This window comes from Falco punctatus, assembly GCF_963210335.1.
Source record: "Falco punctatus genome assembly, chromosome: 4".
Lineage (NCBI taxonomy): Eukaryota > Metazoa > Chordata > Aves > Falconiformes > Falconidae > Falco > Falco punctatus.
Genome location: NC_137583.1, coordinates 62,277,906 through 62,298,981, shown reverse-complemented (window position 1 = coordinate 62,298,981; position 21,076 = coordinate 62,277,906). Strand labels below are relative to the sequence as shown.

The 21,076-nt window shown below is 40.9% G+C and overlaps 1 protein-coding gene across 7 annotated transcripts in view; it reads left to right on the top strand.

Moving 5' to 3' along the window:
• DIP2C (disco interacting protein 2 homolog C) overlaps positions 1-21,076 on the top strand; it is a 325,883-nt gene that overhangs the window by 121,476 nt on the left and 183,331 nt on the right. For 2 of the 7 annotated variants that reach the window (XM_080385103.1, XM_080385101.1), the window contains exon 1: positions 1,621-18,234. The exons of 4 other annotated variants lie outside the window; for them this stretch is intronic. In XM_080385103.1, coding sequence (XP_080241229.1) covers positions 18,030-18,234 — 205 coding nt within the window. In that variant the 5' untranslated portion in view covers positions 1,621-18,029. Of the gene's footprint in view, positions 1-1,619; positions 18,235-21,076 lie in introns of those variants that run through there. One more of the 7 variants, XM_080385100.1, reaches the window with a different exon arrangement.

Here is a 21,076-nt window from a genome sequence, read left to right as displayed (position 1 = left end):
TTGGCAAAACTCTTAGTGAGCCACAGCAAATTAATTATTTCCTCTTCTGGAGTATTATGTACTGATGCTCACTGCCATTGAACAGCTACTGTAGATCAGTGGGTAGGAGAAGGATTGAGTATGTATGTAAGCACTAGGTAGGTAATGGAGGATCATCCTTGATGACGGCTGCTTCTGTATTTAATGTCACATTGGCAACCTTCCTGATCTTGCTTAGAGGGCAATCCTTGTGGCAAATGCCCAGTGACTTCAGTAGGTGGGGGTTTGACCCTGTGCCTTTTCCTCTTGGGTTTATTTCTTTGTGCTTGGTGGTTATGTGACAATCTCACCTCTCCCCCCCCATCCCCCTTTAAGTAAATCAGTAATCCTCAAGATGTGGAGAAAATGTTGAAAATGGGACTTGGGCATACGCTATAAGTTAAGAGGCAAGGGAGGAGGAACTTGAGCCCGTTATATGTCAATCTTACAATTTGGAAGTTGAAGCCAAGATTATTTTTTAATGCTGACAGTAGTGGTATTGCAGCACATAAAATAAAGTAATTGCTTTCTTATTACTGATGTGAGGGAAATTTTAAAAATTAAGTTTCTCAATAAAAAAATGTGTAAATCCTCATTCAGCTTTGGCTATACTGCCTGTGCTTCTGATCCTGGTGGGGTGGCCAAGATAAATAGAGCTGTGCTGTTATGTGAATGACCCGTTTGTGGCTAAAAGAATTGGCAACAGTGTTATGAATCAATTTGCATGAAGGAATTACCATGAACATCTAATTAATAGAATTCAGGCCATTTTTGTGTTCAGAATTAGTATAGGAGCCAAATATTTTCAACCTTTTCCCTTCCTGCCTGCCACATGTAATTGTTTTTCACACATTTTTGTACACAGTTTAAATCCTGGGAATAACTCAGGAATAATTCATTACACCTGTTCCATAGGATGGTTAATCTTTGTGGTTCAGAGAGGCTGGCTATATGGGTGATAACATAAATAGCATGTTATTTCTTTTGATCAGATGGTTGTTCTGCAACACTTTATGGTCTGTGACTGGACAAACCATAGCCATCCGCTCACTTTTGCTTTGCGCAAACATCTGAATAGAATACTTTTCAGTACAAACAGACTGAAGAAGTAAATTCAAGTGTTGCAGAAATCAAAACAAAAATTCCTAAATTCTTGAAAAGATTTTCCTTAATATTATCTTGAGCAATCAGTACCAAACACACTCTTTTCTGAATGTTCCATAGAGCAGCCTTCTTTCCTTATGTGGGTCTGTCGGCCGAATATCATTAATTGATGCAGTGAAGCCGATCGTATTAAAACATCAGACTCAATCTAGCCTTCGGTGGCACTCCTCTTACAGTCTTGTTTGAGACTGGACGCAATATTCTAGAAATGTTGTCAGAAATGCCAGATAGGGGGAAATAATAATTTCTGTAAGCCTGCTGGCTACACTTGCTAATACAGCCTGCAATGCAGTCGTCCTTCCTTGCCACAAGGGCATACAGCTGACTCGTGTTTGCCACTTTGATTCACCAGAGCCCTCAGGTCTTCTTGAGCAAAGCTGCTTCCTTGCCAGTTGGTCCCCACTCCATATATTTGCATAGGGTTATACCACACGGGGCGCAGGACTTCACGCTTTTCATTGCTGAACATCAGGAGGCTCCTGTCGGACCATTCCTCCAGCCTCTTGGGGTCCCTCTGAATAACAGCCTGGCTTCCAGCATATTGGCCGCCAGCTTGGTACCACCCACTGACTTGCTGAGGACGTACTCCGTCCCACTGCCCAGGCTAGGCATGAAGACATTCAGCAGTATTGGCCCCAACATCAGTCCGCCAGAGATACCACTAGAAACTGGCCACTAGTTGGATGGTCACACTGGTGACCATCCTTTGAGTCAAGGATACATTTTCCACCTGCCATGCCCACTTTTCTAGTCCTTGTCTTACCAGTTTAAAGTCTCACTCATCTTAAAGAAAAAATCTTTGTCTCAAAGAAGAGGCTTTTAATCCCCTGCCTTTCTCCTCCCACTCCCCAAACCTCCTCCAAACAGTAAGAAAAAGTCCTAGTTCAATTTCACGAGAAAGATAACTCTAAAGAAATGATTCCTTTTGTAGTCACGTCACATGCTTGATGGTGGGATGCTCCAAATACAGCGTGTACACTGTGGTCACCATACTCTCTGGTTGAGAGGTCCAAGATCTTCATCAGAGGGCCCAACTCCGAAGCTCAGGTATGAGGATGCACCCACCCCAGTTTGATCTCCCTCTTCTTGGGTGAATACTAATTTATGTGTCATCTAGCAAGGTTATTTTGGCAGTCATTAATCAGTAGATCTGGTTCATCACTAACATGACCCCGGAGTTCATGAGTCTATCCTGTTGATTACAGGGACAGGGCTCCTGTTGCTGTCACTTCTTCCCTTTAGCAGCTGTTCCCAGGGCTGAGGCTCATCACTAATCTCCTTTGCCAAAATAAGTGGCCAGGATTTTGTCTAAAAGTAGGTGTGATTGCCCAGCACTGGAGGGAAAAGCTTTGAGACCAATACCCACATGGACACCTTGAACACTGTATGATAGGATGATGATTATATGACTATTTTATGCAGCGTATGTGAATTACAAGTACCGAGTAAGAAATTTTGGCCGAGGAGGGTTAAGAAAAAACAACTAATGTGTTTTATTTCAGTCTATTTTAAATGTATTGCTGATGATTACCTTTATCTGCGTACATTTTATTCCTTCTGGTCACTTTGACTCCCTATCTCCACTTTCTTTCCATTATTCTTTCCATTACTTCTGCCACTGGATTGTACTCCTGTTAGGATCAGAGTGTGTTTTTAAGTACAGATTATTCTGTTAATGTTATGAGTGGAAGGGTTGCAGCTGTTCGCTGTTTAGGTATTCGAACCATGGAGATAGTCTGAGGGCAGGTATCTACTTTTCTTGTTAATGATCTACTCAAAACCTAATTTAGAATAATATGAAAACTTTAGTTGAATCATAAGAGACTGCAGATCAGGGCTTGCTGGAGCCATTTTGGATGATTCTTGCAAAATGAAAATGCTGTTGCATTTTATGATATCAAATAGTTCTTGCTTACTATAGTAACTTGGTAACTAAGTGGCAGAGCTCAGGTTTATAATAGAGCAAAAGCTCTCTGGAATGTTAACAGTCAGAAATAGATACCTCTGGACACTTGGACATGCCTGTAATTACCCAAATTGTGTTTCATCCTTCAAGAAAGTAACTCCCTGGGTGTGTCACTTCAGGATTTAACGGAGAGGTTCAAGAAGAGGCATCTGATATTTTTTCTTTTTTTTTTTTTTAAATATAAAGTGCAGTGTGTACAATTTAAGCATCAAATGCTGAAATAGTGAAATTGCTTTTAAAAAGACATTTACATTGTCTACCTAACAGCAGAGAATTTACATGAAGATTAAATTTGGGTAGGCCTGAAAAACTTTTAGATTCACAACCCATTTGGAAAGTGTTTTGTTTGAAAGGAAAGAAAAAAGAGGAAAAAAAAAAAGTGTGTTTTGAAAGACAACATATTTGAATGCAGTGGCATATAAAGAAATATAGACCAGGCTGTAAATTAGACTAATGTGGCTGCTTTTCCCTCAGGTGGAGCTGGAGCACTGGTCCAGGCTGCTGAGGGTAGAGTTTCCCAGTAGGAGCATGCAAGTGGTGCCCCAAATATGTGATTTAGGGAGAAAGAAGCTGTGTTTTGGGAAGACTGTCATAAATAGTTTTCATTAGGATCTACATGTTTGGGTCGTCTTTATATGTACTGAAGGGCCCAAGTATGTTAACTATTTAATAAATAGGTTTTAGAAATTGGAGAGATGGATTTGGACATGCTGCATTTCAATGTGAACACAACAAAGTTCCCAAAGAATCCTGTGCATGCTTTGTCCTTAGATTTAAGCACTTTTCTCTTTGAGTCAAATAATTACAGTTTCCTTGGTGATCTTCATGTCAGGCACTGAAGATTGGGCTTTTAAAAATCCTTTTCTATTGTGAAGAAAGTATTCTGAACAAGACTCAACAGTGTGTACCAAAGGCATGTTATTAAATAATAAGTGGTCCAAGTATAGGCTTCTGAGTTAGGGTATCTAGAGTTTTTTGCTTAAACAGGCACTGACTGTACTTACCATATTTACTTACAGGTAATAGAAGTTACTAGAAATTTGGTGTTCCCATTTTATTATTAAAACAAGGAAAAGTTCCATATGCTGGTCTGTGAAATTGTGAGTGATTTTCAGTTAGGAATCTGCAGATATTTGCATATACCTGAAAAAGTGGAAATAGAGGAGTATGCATATGTAATTTAATGTATGTGTATGTAATTTCTAAACACGTCTTCTGTTTATGAAGAAGTGTTACTCTTTATAGAATTGATATTTATGAATTCTGATTTATTTATTTATTTATTTATCTGTAAGTAGATTTGAGTTCTCAGCTCTTCTCTTTAAACCCCAGGAACACCATAGTAATCCTATTAAAAACCCTTAGGGCTGCGTATATGTCCCAGTGCAACTGGAGGGATATTCTGTGCAGGTAGTACTGTTCTTGACATAAGATGGAGAGGAAGAAGTTGAGTTTCAGTCCAGGCGGAGGGCTGGGTTCTGGCTGTTGGGTGAAAACACTTTTTGTTTTGCAAAGGAAGCAACCGTAATATGGTAGTGTCTGAAATCCTTCAAATACAAATCCAATAATGCTAATCTTACAAAGCAGTTTTTTAGTGCAGATACTCGTTACTTACACTGGGTTGTTTGTCTTTATCCCTTGGAAAAAAAAAATGCAGTCAGGAATAGAGTTAATCGAGGTGTTGGCACTGCTGTGCACGTCAAGAGCATGCAAAGAGGAAGAAAGGTACATGAAAATGGGAAGTGGGACAGAAGTAAGTTTGTGTCCCAGACATGACAAGACATGCTATCTGGATTGAAGGACTTGCAATCTAAATTTAGGTAATGAGAAGCAGCAGTCAAGAGGGAAGGAGAGGGCAACGATGCTGAAGTCATGCAGTGTGTTCATCCATGTAAGTGTATGCTCACACCTCCATCCGGTATGAAGGTGTGAACTCTGAGTTGCAGTCGTGATGCTTTTGGCAATATTTTCCCTTAAATACAAGGAATTTGGAGTGAGTTTTAGAGCCAGAGTAAGGGGAAGGAAGGTGGCAGGTCCAAGGGTTGGAGGTGGTAGAGCTGATGGGGGAATGGTTGTCTCTGTTGTCTCCAGTGAAGCCGAAGCTCCCTGCCGGAGAGGCCACCTGCAGATGTGGCTGGAGGGCTGGGCAGTGGGCAGAGCTGGGGGGTCCGGCTTGCCCTGCCACCCCCCTTCATGGGAGGGACAGGAGACCTGGGCAGGCCAGGGGGGTCCCTGTGCCTGCCCCACACTCTGCCCACAGGCTTCCTTATTTTCACCATCCTCGTGACGGGGAGGTCACCTGAAATACTGAATAGAATGAAATATGGGACTTGTATGGATGCTCATCACATCAAAGCAGAGTGTCAGAAGCAGGAATCAGAGCTGATCTGATTTTGTCATCGCACCCATAGTGGGTTGCATGCCAAAACGGACCATAAATACAGTCACATTCACGTTCCGATATGCTAAAAGCAGATAGATACACTTTTAAGGGACTTGAGGAATCTGAAAGATATTATAAGTCTAAAGAAATTTGATCTTATATATTTAGTTTGAAGGTGAGTCTGTCACCTTGTGGCTTTGCTGTGAGTGGGGAGATGGAGGCTTTTCCACCTGCCTACCTTTCTTCTACCACATTGGACATCGAGGTGCTGTACCCCAAAGTAACCTACGCCCCTGGATGATTTTTCAACCACTGTGGGGTCCAGACACCAGCTATTCCCCACTTCCTTCATTTCAATAGAGCTTGTAAGGAGGTTTCTGCTAGGAACTGAGACTGGACAAGTAGTGGAAAATATGCTGATCATAGTGTAATTTTGCAAAGCTCATTCAAAGAGGTGATGTGATTAAGTCACCATTGTTTTGCATGAACTGTGTTGTCATTAATGGAAACATAGTTAAGTGTAACAAGATTTCTTTTGTTAAGTATATTGCGTATTTATGTGGCCTTGCAAAGACCGTAAGGACTGCTGGACATTTCCCCACGCTGTGAAGGAAGGCTCTGTTGGTTGCCTACCCTCAGACCACCTGTATCACAGAACTTACTTTACTTTTTCTTGTTCTGTCAGCCAAACATAATTCAGCATTTAACACTGTCTTGCAGTCGGAGTAGCTGCTCTCTCCTATTTTCTTTCTCTTTACTAAGCCATCAGATGGCAGCAACTCCATCGTTAATTATCAGTGATGGGGGTGCAAGTTTATTTTAATGTCTTCTTTGAAGCTCACCCAAGAGGCATGGAGTGAAGGCGGGGGCAGCTCCACAGGTGGCACTTGCTGCCCCGATGTCCTGAGCCAGCTCCCCGCACACGGTGTGATGCTTGCCTAGCTCTTGGCTGCAGAAGGGAGGCTGGCAGCTCCCACCTCGCTAGCAGATCCCTTTGGGAATGTCCCCTGGAGAATACCTTCCCAGCAGCCGAATGAATGGCTCCTGGCAGAAGGATGATCTGCGTGTGGCATGGGGAGGTGCGGCGTTTTGCGCGCTGCGCTGTAGGTAAAGTTCTTGTGTAATCACCTCTTAATTATATTGAATTTAGTTCCCGACATGTTTTCTTGGAGCCTTTAGCCAGAATTTGATGTTCACTTTCCTGTATCCATCTGATAAATGGTGACATAATTTTTTTTGTTAGAGACATTGGCTGATTTCCTTTAATCATCTCCTGCTGCAGTTACTGATTTCTTCATGATGGGAAGTGCTTGACTGATAAGTGGCTGGCAATCTGATACTCGTTTGTAATTACGAACTAGCAAGATTATGCTTCCTTAACATTCGTGAGCTTTAAAAAAATTATCTTCTCCCAGTCGTCTTCTCAGTTAGAGAAAAAAAGTGGAATAGTGGCAGGACTGAGTAAAGGTTGTTCCAAGAAGTATTGCCCTGGGGGATCTGGAGGAGCTCTGTACTGAGAACTGCTTTTCTTCTTCTGTCTGCAGTGGTGGCATTCAGAAGCACATAATTTAGGACATTAGTATTTTCCATAGATACATATTTCATAAAACGGTGGAGGCTCTAGCTGAATTCTTAACTTCCTGCGGTAGTTTTAGGATGTATATACAACACCTCATAGAATTTGAAACCTTACGCGTTCCCACAGAGCACGATAGTATGTCTAGATAGAACGTGTAGATAGACGTGCAAGCAAATGTAGTAGATTAATTGCTCTGTGTTTTCTTTAAAATATCCACAATTCCTTAAAGCTGCTGTGCGTTTAGCCCAGCTCTGGCCAGCAGTGCTCTCCAGCGGCGTTGATGGAGCACTTGGTGTCAGTTCTGGGGCTTGCTGCTGCCACTGGGCAAAGCCCCCTTCCCTCCCTGACCGCAGGTCTCACAGGCTTTATGCAACAAAGCCACCTAAAGAAGATTGCAGGTCACTTGGCCGGTATTAACCTGTGCACTTTTCACACCTCTGGCAGCGTGTAAAATTCACGCCACAATAAATTTGCTTCTCCAAGTCATCTTTTTAAGGAGCGCTCAAACTGAGCCCAGGAAAATGAATGTACCTCTAGGGCCAGGGACTGTGGCGGGGAGAAAATCATTCTGCTGTTAATATTTAGTTGTCATAATGGACAACGTTTAGTTCCTTTCATCATTCGAAACCCAACTGTGTTCAATTTTTCTCAAGTCGTATGTCCTCAAACTAATAATGCAGTTCACGAATGCAGCCGGGAAGCCTGTCTTTTGCAAAATGTGGTTTACTCTGCAGAGCCTGCAAAAACCAGACAAATTTGTGTTGTGGGGCTTCCTCGTTTTTTTTGTGGACACCCGATTATTTTAATAGATCTGAATTAAAAAGTACAACACATGTAAAAAAAGATTGTATTGGGTTTGTATGGCAAGGTTTCAGTAGTGGGGAGGCTACAGGGGCGGCTTCTGTGAGAAGCTGGTAGAAGTGTCCTCCATGTCCGACAGATCCGATGCCAGCCAGCTCCGAGAGGGACTCGCTGCTGGCCAATGCCAAGGAGGGGGAGAAATCGTGAATGAAGTTGAGCCCGGGAAGAAGGGAGGGGTGGGGGGAAGGTGTTTTAAGATTTCTTTTTTCTCATTTTCCTACTCTGATTTGATTGGCAATAAACTAAATTAATTTTCCCAAGTCGAGTCAATTTTGCACATGATGGTACTTTGTGAGTGATCTCTCCCTGTCGTTATCTTCCTTATCACAATCTGTGAGCCTTTTGCCGAATTTTTCTCCCCCCATAATAATAATGACGATGATAATAATGATAATAATAATATATTCCCTGCCCCTGTTAAGTAGAAACTGAATATTGCAGTTCTGTAGAAGCACTGAAGTAGTAAACGGATCTTTTTGTTTCCTAGTTCAGGTGTTTGTTAATTTCATGTTTTCCCTGGAATAAAATAGATTTCGAGTTTTTGAAACTGTTTGGAAAGGTGCTCCTCACCTTTCTGTATTGGTAATTGCTGACGATCTGGTCAATCAGCATCTAGCTCTGAAAATACTTCATTTCTTATCAGAACAGTATCTGTGATGACACATCTCAATTCAGAATATTAAACTTCTCCGGGCTAGAGACAGGGAAGGAGTTATTAGTCTGAAAAAAAAATGCTTCAGAGCAAGAAAGCAGTTTGGAAGCGCTTTGCCCCTTTCTAGCAAGAAGCTGCTGGAGGAGCTGCCAAGGGACCTGGAAGGTGCTTGTTTCACCTTCAGGGCAGCCAAGAGGCTGGCACTGGGCAGGTGGGAGCTGTGCCGCCCGCTGTCAGGCTTCCCTTTCCAACAGGCTTGCATTCCCAGTGGAAAAGAAATGGTGTAGAGCGTTTATACAGCAGTACTGTGGTGCAGAAATATGGAAGGGTACCTCATCTAAAACACGGTGCAAGAGAACAGGGAACTTCAGACCATTTACTTTCATCCATCCTCGATTAACTTAGAGACTTACAGATTTAGTCATTAAGCATGTTAAATATAACTAAAATCACACACAGCGCTGTGAAAATTTGAACAGAGTATAATACTACAAAAAACCAAACATACCTAAAATAGATTTGGGTATGTTAAAAAAAAAAATAATTTCAGGGCACAATTAAGAACAAATACTGTGCCACAGAAATATTTGTTTTAACCAGATGGTCTTAAGTAATGCAGTCAGAGCTGTGGTCACAGTACATTAGTTTTGTTTCCATAGTAACACTAGTTTGGCAGACTGAGTTATTTAGATCTGCACTGCAGTGTTCGTAACAGCCTAATCCTAATATACATGCTTTTATTAAAATTGAAAACGATAGTTAGGTGGTCATACACACTTAAAAAGTGTGCAGACATCACAAGAAGTCAAATTTCCCTAAGTCGAGAATGTCCACATCTTCAAGATGGTGTTTATTGTTTCATGTTAGTATTAAATTTTCTATTAAATATAGTGTAAATAGATATACACAAATATAACTGCAAATATAGACATAGAATGTGTGGAAGCAGCTGTGTGCTGGAGAGGTAGCTCTTGAGTGGTGAGAGGCAAAGCTGAGCTCCAACTTTTCTGTTCCTGTAAAACTTTGAAAGAAGCTAAAGGGAAAATAACTGCCAACAGTACAGAAAACTTCTCAGCCAAACAAATCTGATGTAGATACAGTAAATCATATTATTAGCTGTGATAAGTTGTATGCTTATGGAATATGCCCCAAATAAATAAGAGTGATGGTGATTTATGAAACTGAGACTCAGTTTTGCCAGATGGCAACGGCCAGAATTGTAATATATTGTTTGCTGGAGAAACGCGGACAGGTACCGCAGCACTTCAGGATGCAGATGGGATGTCCAGGTCCATCTGCAGTTGGGAATCCCAGTTTATAGCGCAACAGAACTAAATTTGTATCTCTTCTAAGTTAATCAATTTTGGACTTTTGCACACATTTCTGCAAATATTATTCCCTCGAAATGTGGATAACAAAGTAAGATGATGCATTTTCTGTACACGGCCACGAAAAGGGACCTTGGCTAAGGGTGCGGGTGCTCTAACCCAGCAATTTCCCTTTTGCCCCTCGGCATGCCAGCAGTACACTAATTACAGAGAGCCTTCAGGCATTCGGGAGCAGGAGGGGATTCAGAATTGGTTTAGCCAGTTTTGACAAAGGCCAATAATCTAATTAAAAACAAATGCCCTTTCCTTTTCAGCTACAAGTGAACAAATCAAATGTAACTATATCTCACTTCTTATTGATCATTAAAAAAAAAATATTATCTTAATATAATCTTATTGTGTCTGAACTAGATAAGCAGCAAAATTCATATTTTTAGCAAAAGTCTGTTGACCACTTGCATGGAAAGAGAGAACATATTTTAGTGTATCAAATTACTGGCCTGTGTGCTTTTTCCAGGGTCATTGGCTTGCTTTACATTCAAATTATAAGTGTCCAGTTATTTTTAAAGTTGTTTTAGCAAAAAATGGCTGGTAAGGGGAACAGTGTAATACTCAATGCGTCATTTCCCTCTGCCACAGCAGAGATGCTGGTCACAATCCTTACTTAACATTTGAGAGCCCTGGACTGCGCATCATGTGCCCTGTGGAGAAAGAGTCATACGGTCTGCATGAACCGAGTTTTCCATTCATCTTCGGAAATGCCTCTAATGCTGAAATTCTGGGCAGGCAAAGGAATTGCCTGAGGAAGAGTAAGGAATGTTTATTTCTGCTGTGTCAAATCTGTTGTACACAGAACAGTGATTTTTCCACCCATTTTTATTGTTTTCCATAAAATTGGTGTGTTTTTATAAACATCAGCCTAGTGGCTGACTCTTTGCTTTGCATTTTGAGAGCTTCTCCCTGGAGTTTGTGTTTGAAAATTACGTAGCACTGGATATATCTGTGAACAGCATCCTATTAAAAAAAAAAAAAGTAATTTTAAACCAAAATGAAGTAAAGATGTAATAAAGGGAAGCATACTTACTAGTTTTAATATACCACACTTTGCCGGTGTGCTATAGTATATATAGAAAATATTGTGACGCTTTTGGAGTTATCTTGACTACGTAAGGAACGATGAGTTTAAATCGTCAACATCAGTTTTGAAATGATGCACATAGAAATATCTTTATTTCCATTAGGAGAAACACCTAAGAAGTCAGTGACTGAAGTAGGTCAGGGGAAATTATTTTGTACTGTTTGTCATGGGCTTTTTGCTTTGCCTTTGATGTAACATTCAGTAGTGTTTACAGAAATAGCTAGGCTCACAAATAATTTATATCCCATTGATCTTTTAGGTGGTACCCTGAATTAAGAAAAAATGTTTGTGGTCAGTTTTTATGCTCTCCATATGGTTCTGTTAGGGGGTTTTCTGCTAAAACTTTGCTTTGTGGAAGAGAAGAAATTTGGTTTTCATTTCCGAGTAGGAGGTGTAAGCCAAGGAATGCATTTCCAGTGCAATAACTAGTAGTAATAGATATTAGCTGAGAACTGCGTCAGGGGGTGTGTTGGGGGTGCAGGATCAGACTCTCTGCTGACTGTACACCCTGCTGCCAGGCAGCTGGAGGTGTTCTGTGATGCACAGCGCTAACGTAGCTACCCCGTCTTCAGGTAGAGTTGCCTGACCGCTGGCCAGCTCAGGGCAGCGGACTCAGCCAGCCTGCCTTCATCTTCAAATGGTCTTGGTAGAAGTGCGCGAAGTGTTAGCAACTCTGAGCTCTTAAGCAGTTTCTATATTTATTCCAGGCAAAAAGCAATCACGAGTTACAAATCAAAGGTCCACACAAGGATTGCTTTAGAAACAAAAATTAGTGCTGGACCAAGGTGTTATTATATTTTATTGGTGTAGTGTGTGATAATATTACAGCAAAATTAAATTTTAATAAACAACTCTAAATACAGTTTTTCACTTAAATAAAAATTTACACTGGAAAAAAACTTTTTTTCTAGTAGAATTGATGAATTTAAAATACATAGTAGCAGAAACAAAACTACTTTCTTATAAAGTGAGCACATACTTGACTATTACACTTTCTCCTGAATTGCAAAAACCCTTGTATTAATATGCTTTAAGTTAGAAAAATCAGGAAAAAATCTTTTATGAAGTGTAGAAAGCACATAAAATGACCTGAATATATCTATGCATAGCCAAGTAGTGTGCAGCCCTAACACAACCAGCTCACCAGCATGCTCTGGCCCACTTTCACCCCTATTCCAACAGCAATGAACTGTTGCTAGCACCCTTAAATACTTTTTTTTAGTTTAGATTCAGTGTGTTTTGATGAAATACGTTTTAATCAGGGAAGACACAGTAATTTTTGATTTGTTGCCCCTTCAGGACAGAAAGGACCAGGTCCTGCAGGATGTTAAACTCAAATCATGTGACTGATGGAGTTTCATTCCTGATCCAGTGCTAGCAGCGATCATAAGCTCTAATTTAGACTATGCTTATCTCTCCCCTCCCCACAACATGCATCTGTGTCTTCTGGACTTGCAGGAATAAATTTACACAGGCACGAACAGTAACTTGTAGGAGTTCAGACCATGCCAATGTGAAAAGCAGAACATTAAACCAAGTCACTTTGCAGGCAGGATGCCTTTACAACAGCTAAGCCAGCCAGTGAGACCACCATGTGATATTTGACAAATCTATTAACTTTTAACACCTTTAAATGTACTGACGTGTCCTATCTAACCACGTGAGATGTAACAGTGCTGCACAATACATACCATCCATAGCAGCGTGCAAGAACATTTTCCATGGTGCCTTGATACCTGCTATCGCTTTGGCTGGCAGATACACTCAGGCTCGGGTTGACAGCAACTAGCTGAAATAGTGAGAACTGGTAAATGGATCAAAACTGTTTGTAACATTTTGGCATTTTAAAGCATCTTCCTGCCATATTTTGAGGAACAGAAAAACGAGCGATGACAGTCGTTTACACCTGTCTTGGTGCTCAGAAATACCTATGAGCTGAGCAACGTGGCGGTTTAATTAAATGGAATCAATACCTTGAAGCACTTGAGCACGATTAATTTTAAGCATGTGAATATTGTGCTTGTACTTGGCTGTTGTCAGCTGAGTTGGTATGGCAGACTGTCAAACTGATAAACCGTAGCCACTAGGGTCAGCTGAGGGCTGAAAGTTAAGCATGAGCTTGAGCATCTTTCTCTGCTGGTGCCAGTGTGGAGTGGGAATACTGCCCTGGAGCATTATGGCCTCTGTCAGGATGGCTGTCGTGCAGTTCATGTATGCTTTTTTTAAAACACTGCAAATGTAACTCTTTTCACTTGGCCTTCTGCTTCTTCATCTCTTAATCTTTTCCCAATATTGTTACTTTAAAATAAATTGCAGCTGGTTTCCTGTTAGCTGAATGTAGGCATACGCGATTTTGCTGCAGATGTATTAGAAGATGCATAAAACCTGTCTTATTTTTATATCCGAACATCTTTTCACCTTCAGTCTGTACAGAGCATTCTTTGCCTACCTCTAGCTTTTTTATCAGTGGATATGGTTAAGTTGCTTCCAGAAGGAAAAGATGTGCTATTGAGTAAGTAGGTCATGGGAACAACCAAATGATGGCGTTTCTGCAAAGAAATGGAGAGTTAAGACTGGAAGTGGAAAACTGCTCTGAAGAAAGACCGGCATCTCCTGGGAGAGAGGGACATGCACAGCCTGCGGTGTCGGGCTCCGCAGAGTGCTGCCCTGCCAGTCATGCTCACAGAGGTGATTGACTCAGTTTACTTCAGACGTCCTATTTAGAGATTTATTCCCATAGATTGCCTTTCCTAAAGATTACACTTTTTTCTGCATTTAAGTGTACAAAACCGTTAATGCGCAGTAGCAGAGGAAAAATGATCTGTGCGACTGAGTCTCTCCCCACCCAAGAGAGCCTCAGTCATTTTTTGCAAATTAGTCGTGAGAGTGGAGATAACTCCCTTGAATGCACAAGGTGTAACTGCTGGAGGTTTCTGGGAGGCAGTAGTGTAGTAAAGGTAATCACTGTAATATTACTTTGCCTGATTTTCTTGCTTTCACAACTCAGATAGCAGCTTAGAGCTTTCTTCTTAAAACCTTTGGCCAAGCATTGCATTCTTGGTACGTGTTACATTCGGAGCAGCATCATTTTTGTTTGAATTGTTTAAAATCCTTCAGATGTGTACAAGGTGATCGTCAAAAATTGTGTAAACTCAAGTTATTATGATGCTAGGCAAATGTTTCCCTTCATTTTTCTTAAAAGTTTCTTCCTCGTTACCCTACTTAGAAAAAAGTTCACTTTATTCCTAAAGAAAAATGAATGAACAAATAAATAAAAGCCTAATGTTACCTTGGTGATTCAAGAATGGAAGAATAGAACGGTACTTATACTGAATCTGTATCCTTTAAAAAGAATGGAACAGCACTGCAAAATTTTTTGAGCAAGTTGGTATCTGGGGAAGCTTTTGTGCTCTGTACCAGTTACAACCATCAGCCGTGTCTGCGGGGTGGGGGGGAGGTCTGGAGTGCTGACAGTGCCTGCAGAAAAGAGCTCTGCATTACTTGGCGTAGCGCATACATTTTTTAAACAGAGGCTGCAGATGGAAGAGTACAACATCGTCGGCCAGATGTGGCTGAATATGTACGACTACGTGTACTTAAATGGCCAACAGATAACTTAACGTGGTCATGGATTGCAGCATATCGTGTAATTGGGTGGTAGGGTTCAGGCCATTCCCACTATCGGAAAGATTGCTTTAACTTAGCCAGTGAGTTAAATTGCTCCGCAACAGAAGAAATACAAAAAGTTTTACATTTCACTTGAAAAGTCCTTGACTGGAAGGCAGCGGAGTGCAGAGTTTGTGCCAAGGCTTTCTGCGCCAGGCTGGGATGGCTGCGGTATCCATAACCCGGAGGGATCCAGCTGTGCGGATTTGAAAACCATACCGCATTTTGACTGTACTTTAGGAATCAGTTTACCTGATGTTACAAAAAATAGTAATCCATGAAGAGTCGGTGGGGAGGAGAAATGGTCTTTTTTTTTTTTCATTGTTATCCCATTTTCCCCTCTTGTTTCCCATTTAAATTTTAAATGCATTTTAACATTTCAACAGTTTATGTCAGAGATTTTAAATAATTACTACATTGAGCTAAAAATGAATTTTTAACCTCTTTTCTTCAGAAGCAAAGAACACGTAAATTTACAGTTATTTTCCTGGCCCAGTGCCGAAACGTCTCTTTTGTCATCGTGAAGGAAAATAGAAAGGTTTGATTAAAACCTTCCTCGGTAATTAAATGTCTGTAGTTTTTCTCCTGTAGCTGTTGTTCCATTTTGGTGGTACTTGTTATAAGGCTCTGTGGAATTTTAATAAATCCCTCAAATGAACCCCCAGACAGTTTTCAGGATTTTTGTACTACATTAGCAATTACAGAAATAACACTGCAAAAATAATAAACGCCTGTTAATTGCAAGCATTTAATTGTGCAGATTATTAATTTAGCATGCAGAGCAAATGACGGGCTATATTCTGCTGTCTCTTGCAGAAGTCTTGCACGTATTTTTAAGTTCTGTAAGTAATTTCATTTGGAGTAATGAATGATGCGTCTGGTGCTTGGATCTTAAACTGAACACTTGCTGAACAAATTTATTAGTACACAGCCCTGCTCAGCGCTACCTGCTCAGCATTGGTACTGAACACAGCACGTCTGAGAAACCTACGGTTGGCAAAGCTCACTCTTAGAGTTTGATGACATTTTAAGCTATATGATGCGTAAAGGTCCTGGAATAACTCATATTCGATGAGGCATTTAGGAAGCACGAGGACTTAAGGCTCCTTCCATGCAGAGGGAGCTGGGAAAAGATGTGACTACTGGGAGGGGAAGAGCCGTTGAGAAGCACGCGATTCTTTTGGTGGAGGTTGACTCTTCTGAGTTAAAATTAACTAGACCATTTAGACCTTTTTCAAGTTTTGCTTACACATGATTACTCCATTAAATATCTGTAGGATTTTTTTTGCTGGTGAAAAAGCCATGACCAGTATCAGGCGTGTTTCCTATACTCAGAGCTTGCAGGCAGCAGTGCTTCAGGCTCCGTTTTTAATTTGCTCCGAAGAAAATCACCACTACTGGTTAGAGACTTGTCTGGGAAGGGTTTTAGAGATGATGGTCCATGGGACTTGCACCAGGGTGAGAACTGATGCTTTCTGTTGTGGGGCCTTCCATGCATTCCAGCTTTAATTTAAGAGAGAAAATTCTTTTTTTAACCGTTCTAGTTCACCCCTGGCAGCACCCCAGCGGCTGCCACCTTCTCCCTCAGCTTCCGTTCTGTCACTGTGTGGTGCTGGCTGTCATTTCTGGGACCCGTCTCTCCTGTTTCTGCCTTTCCTGACACAGACTCATGCTTTTCTTAATTTTCTCTTCTCTTCTGTACTTTTTTTCCGGCTCATACGAAGCTGCTGAAGGACTGCATAATTTTTGTAGGTTTGCGTGCGGGACATAGTATCCTCCACCCATTTTTCTGCAGACATGACACTTGTGGTGAGCCTCTAGATTTATATACATTGATTTCTCTGAGCTTCCAAGTGGAGGAGAAAACCTTTAACTTTAACTTTTTTTAACAGTTCTCTTTTAATGAAACAACTGAAAACTGCATTATTTAAAGCAGAAACCAGCCCCGGAATGCAACCTACAGCTTGTGAAGGAAACTGGGAAACTCTGTTTGCACAGGCAGCAGCAAATGGATGTGCTGGGCAGAGTGAGCTCTTGCAAGGGCAACAGCAAGGTGCCACAAGCAAACCCAGGCAAACAACGCGTCAGCAAAGCGAGCAGCTACAGAAAATTGATTGATTTGTGGAAGTATACAGATCTCCTCTCTGCATTGACTTCTGGGGTGTTTTGCCAAAATACGTAACTGTGATTATAATAGATTCTAACAAAGGCTGTGTAATTGCCAAGGACGTCAAGGTTTGGTCAGCTGGTGTAGTTAGATATAACAAGCTGTTCTTCAGGTTACGGAAGTATTTCTGCGTAGACATCCCTGTAATTTAATAAACCAGAGGCAAGTGCTTGCTAAATCAAGGTGGTATCATCTTTTATTTTAGGTAGACCTGCTTCATGCTGACTTTAAAGCATGAGTTTCAGTTTTACTTGCAATACTTCTGTTTTAATGTGCATTGATATGCTAAAATCCTTCAGTTTGAGGTTTAGTAATAAAAAAAAAAAAAGACTATTAGTTGGATTTTCTGTCAGTTGTTTTTAAATCGCATAGAAAAAATTAAGGTTGGGAGATGTTTTGTGGGGTGGTGTAACAACTTGCACTAAACCAAAATACTTGCAAGGAACCAAGAAGGTTTTGGACCCGCAAGTTTTTTGTGAAAGCTATACTTTTGGTGATCTCTGCCTCTAAATGCCATTGCTCTCTGACGCTCTTTCTTCCTTCCTTTTTAATGGTGCCAGTAAGAAAACAGGGCTGTGCTGCCTTTTGAATTTCCCTTTCACCAGAGTGTGCTGTCTTCTGCGTCACACGGGAGTGCTTTGTGCAGCTGGGGCGATGTGACAGGTCTTATTTCTCCTTTAATTAGGGACAGGCGGTGGGTGTGAAGGCTGCTTTTGTAGCTTCAAGATTGTCATACACTCCTCCCAACAAATCAACTAGTCACCTGCTACAAAACATCTCCTCTTTTTTTTATATAAAAGTGGATATTTAAGGCTGCAGGAGGGTTACGGTGTTTATTACCCCACCATGGGGAAGGATTGTACTTGACAGTTGGCTGGCCAGACCTTAGTGGTGGTCAGCAAAGCTGCGGGAGGGGAGAAGGAGCTCTGGTGAGCTGGAAATGGCAAAAGGGTTTTAATTTATTCAGCCTGGACAGTGTACGGTTGCTGTCTGAGAAAGTCTCCCGTGGCTGCCTGGCGCGGCTGCTCTGCTATTTATGGATAGCCAAACTGCAAGTGCGAGCTGCAGCTTTAATTCAGCGGAATACTGCCAATCCTTTGCAGCCTTATGATCCCCTCCACCCCTCCGCAAGACTCAGCCCTTAGCTATGCATTTTATGACTTTTTTCTTTTTTTTTTTTTTTTTTTTTTTTCCTCCTGGTATGATTTGTATCTCACACATCACGCTGTTGACTGCAATGGTGTCACTGTAGCCCCAGTGAAGCCAGAACAGCACCAGCCTGTTGAAGCAGAGGAGGAATGTAAAAATCCTGGTAATAAAAATAGCCTGTTTTATATTTTACATGTAAACTAAACTTTGCCGTTGATATGGGGCTTTGCCAGGTATGCATACCATCTGCTTGGTGACCTCTGTAGGACTAATGCAAATAGCAGTTGACTTCAGATAATTTGATGTTATTTAGCTCGTTATTTTATGTCAGTCAAAAGACAGGAGGACTTTTCTGCCAGCAATAAATTAGTTTCTGGTATTGATTTACTGGTAGTGACATGGAAGAATGAGGAATGGCATTTAGTGTGGCTATGTCAAAAACTATTATCTTAATATCACAGCGGTCAAATTGTAATAACAGCTGCCATGTTACTTCCCTGAATAGGGTGTACTTTCCAACGTGTGGAAAAAAATACATGGCATTACAGGGTAATAAAGGGTGGGAAATGCTTTTTCTATACTCTGGCAGCACCGCTTCTGTCTGGATCAGTTGCGATTGCTATGTACCTCTCAGAAGAGGTTATTTTCTGGTTCCAGCAAGCAGAATTGTTGGATCCTACACATGCCTTCAAGCCATCTGGCCACATCTCGTTGCATTCGAAGAATGCTGCTGGGCATGTTTAACTAGGTCCCCATGCCAGGCTGCTCTGGCTGGGGGTGCTCCTGGGGGGCTCAGGGGGATGGATGCTTCCCTACTGCAGGATACAGCTTTTCCTCAGAAGTGTGTAACTGGCTTCAGTTTATATACATATTTTACTGCCTTGTAATCTTTTTATCGGAGTTTTTTTTTTTCTTTTCTTATGTATATCTGGCTTTCTTTTTGGAGATGGCGAATTTTTAGCACATTTTCAAACGGTTTGTTTTGTGGCATTTTGAAGAAATATCCCTACAGTGTTCTCTGTGAAACATTTTATGCATGTTAAAAAATAATCCGTAAAGGTCTTGGCTGCCAGAGTTTATACAATGAGACCTTTGAGTTTGCATGATGTCTCTAGTTTGTGGAATGAAGATTCTTTGCTGTGATGCTCTGCCTTTGCAGCCGAGAGGTCTGTGCAAGGCCCATTCATTTTCCATTAGTGTAGGTCCCAGGAGTTCTTTTATCGATGGTGGATATTTACCATTGCCAGTATCGGGTGGAACAATCTCTCACTTCACAATATTGTTGTTGACTGTTTCATGTCTTTTGATGGCACTTAATGCTTCCTTTTATTTTGCTTAATCTATTAATCTCAGACTTATTACTGAGTTTGTTTACGTGCAAAGCTTTTTCTTTTTTTTAAGAAAGGAAGAAAATGCACAAAATCTGTCTGGCCTAAATTTACATAAAGGGAGAAAAATGGAGAGCTTTGTGTTGCTTTGCATGTCTGCCTGACTTTTCCATGGACATCCATAGAGAAGCAGCCCCCTGAAATTACATAGTCTGTTACATACTTAAGTATATTCATTTTAGTTGCATAGAAGTCAGTTACGTGTTTGTACAAGCTTTCTGGCTTCATTTATAGTACCATATCCCTAGAAATTTAAAATACATGCTGTGTTATGAGCGATCTGAGTGTGTTATTTATTTTCCTATCTTTCCTATGGCCTTTTACATATATTGTGTGATTAAAGAGTTAGCTTTTCAAGAGGAAATGAATGCTACTTCTGTGTAACAAACCTTCCTAATGAAATGTTCTACCCTGTTACATAAAGAGAGTAATTTCATTGTTGAGTTAGGCATCTGTAGTTGAATATAGTCTACTTTTAGTAATAAATTTTCATATTTTTGTTACTTATTTTGAGATCTATTTATTTTGCCACTGATTTATCAGAAGTTGGAGTGCTAGCTAGACTTAAACAGACATCTTTGCATTTGTGCATTGGGAGACATTAGGCTGAGTGAGTGCATGTGGGTTTTCTTATTAAGGTTTCCCAAGGAAAGGGTCATCTGCTGCCAGTGTAGTTTCTTCTACGGTCAGGAGCAAAACACACACTTGCCAGTTAAAACTAGGTTTCAGAAGAGGAAGTAGTATGTAATATAACACCTTCTTTAGGAACTGGTGGTTATTTTGAGGAAGAAAACTAGATTCATAGACAGTTTATCAGAAAGAAAAGAAATCACATGGTTGTTCTACATGGAGTGTAGCTGCATGAATCAAAAAATCCTAAATATTAGCAGATGAAGCACGCCCAGAAATGAGGCTTTTTTTACTATACCTCCTTTCCTCAGCTTTATTTCTTATTCTCCAGTTGGCAGATATTTTTTGCTGCGACTGGTAAATTCGAATGGAATTAATTTCATTTAACTTTAGCTGCTAAGTTCAGTCCTAGTCAGTGGATGTGGATTGAATCATCCTTGGAGATTCCTGTTTTATAAACCTATTTTAGGATCCAGTGAATCACTAGCTGAAAGTGCCTGTCTTTTACTGCTCATTCTAGAGGAAGTATCAATCATCACTGCAGAACAAATGTCAAGTATATATATGACTAAAATGAATCTGATCTCAGGACCAAATTAAAAAAAAAAAAATCACATCTTCATTTCTGAAATGCAACAGAGGGTAAATTTAGGGTTACTTGAAAAGTACAATCTGTAAGATCCCATCTACCCACCTAGGTGTCACAATGGCCATGGGTATGAAGCCTCCCCGAGCCGAGGTGGCTGCAGTCCCACTGCCCAAGGTCCCTCTCAGCCTTCCTTCAGCGGTGGAGCTCTGCCTTTCTGACTGAATACCATCTCACCAGGCATCTATACTCCTTCTGTAATGTGTTTATGGTCCACGTAACTGTAAACTGGCAAATAACATGGCATTGCCACTCGCTGGTGATGGGTGTCGCTTTCATGTTTACAGGCAACCTTTGCCTTCCAGAGTTTCAGAAGAGAACTTGCTTAGTTCACTACCATT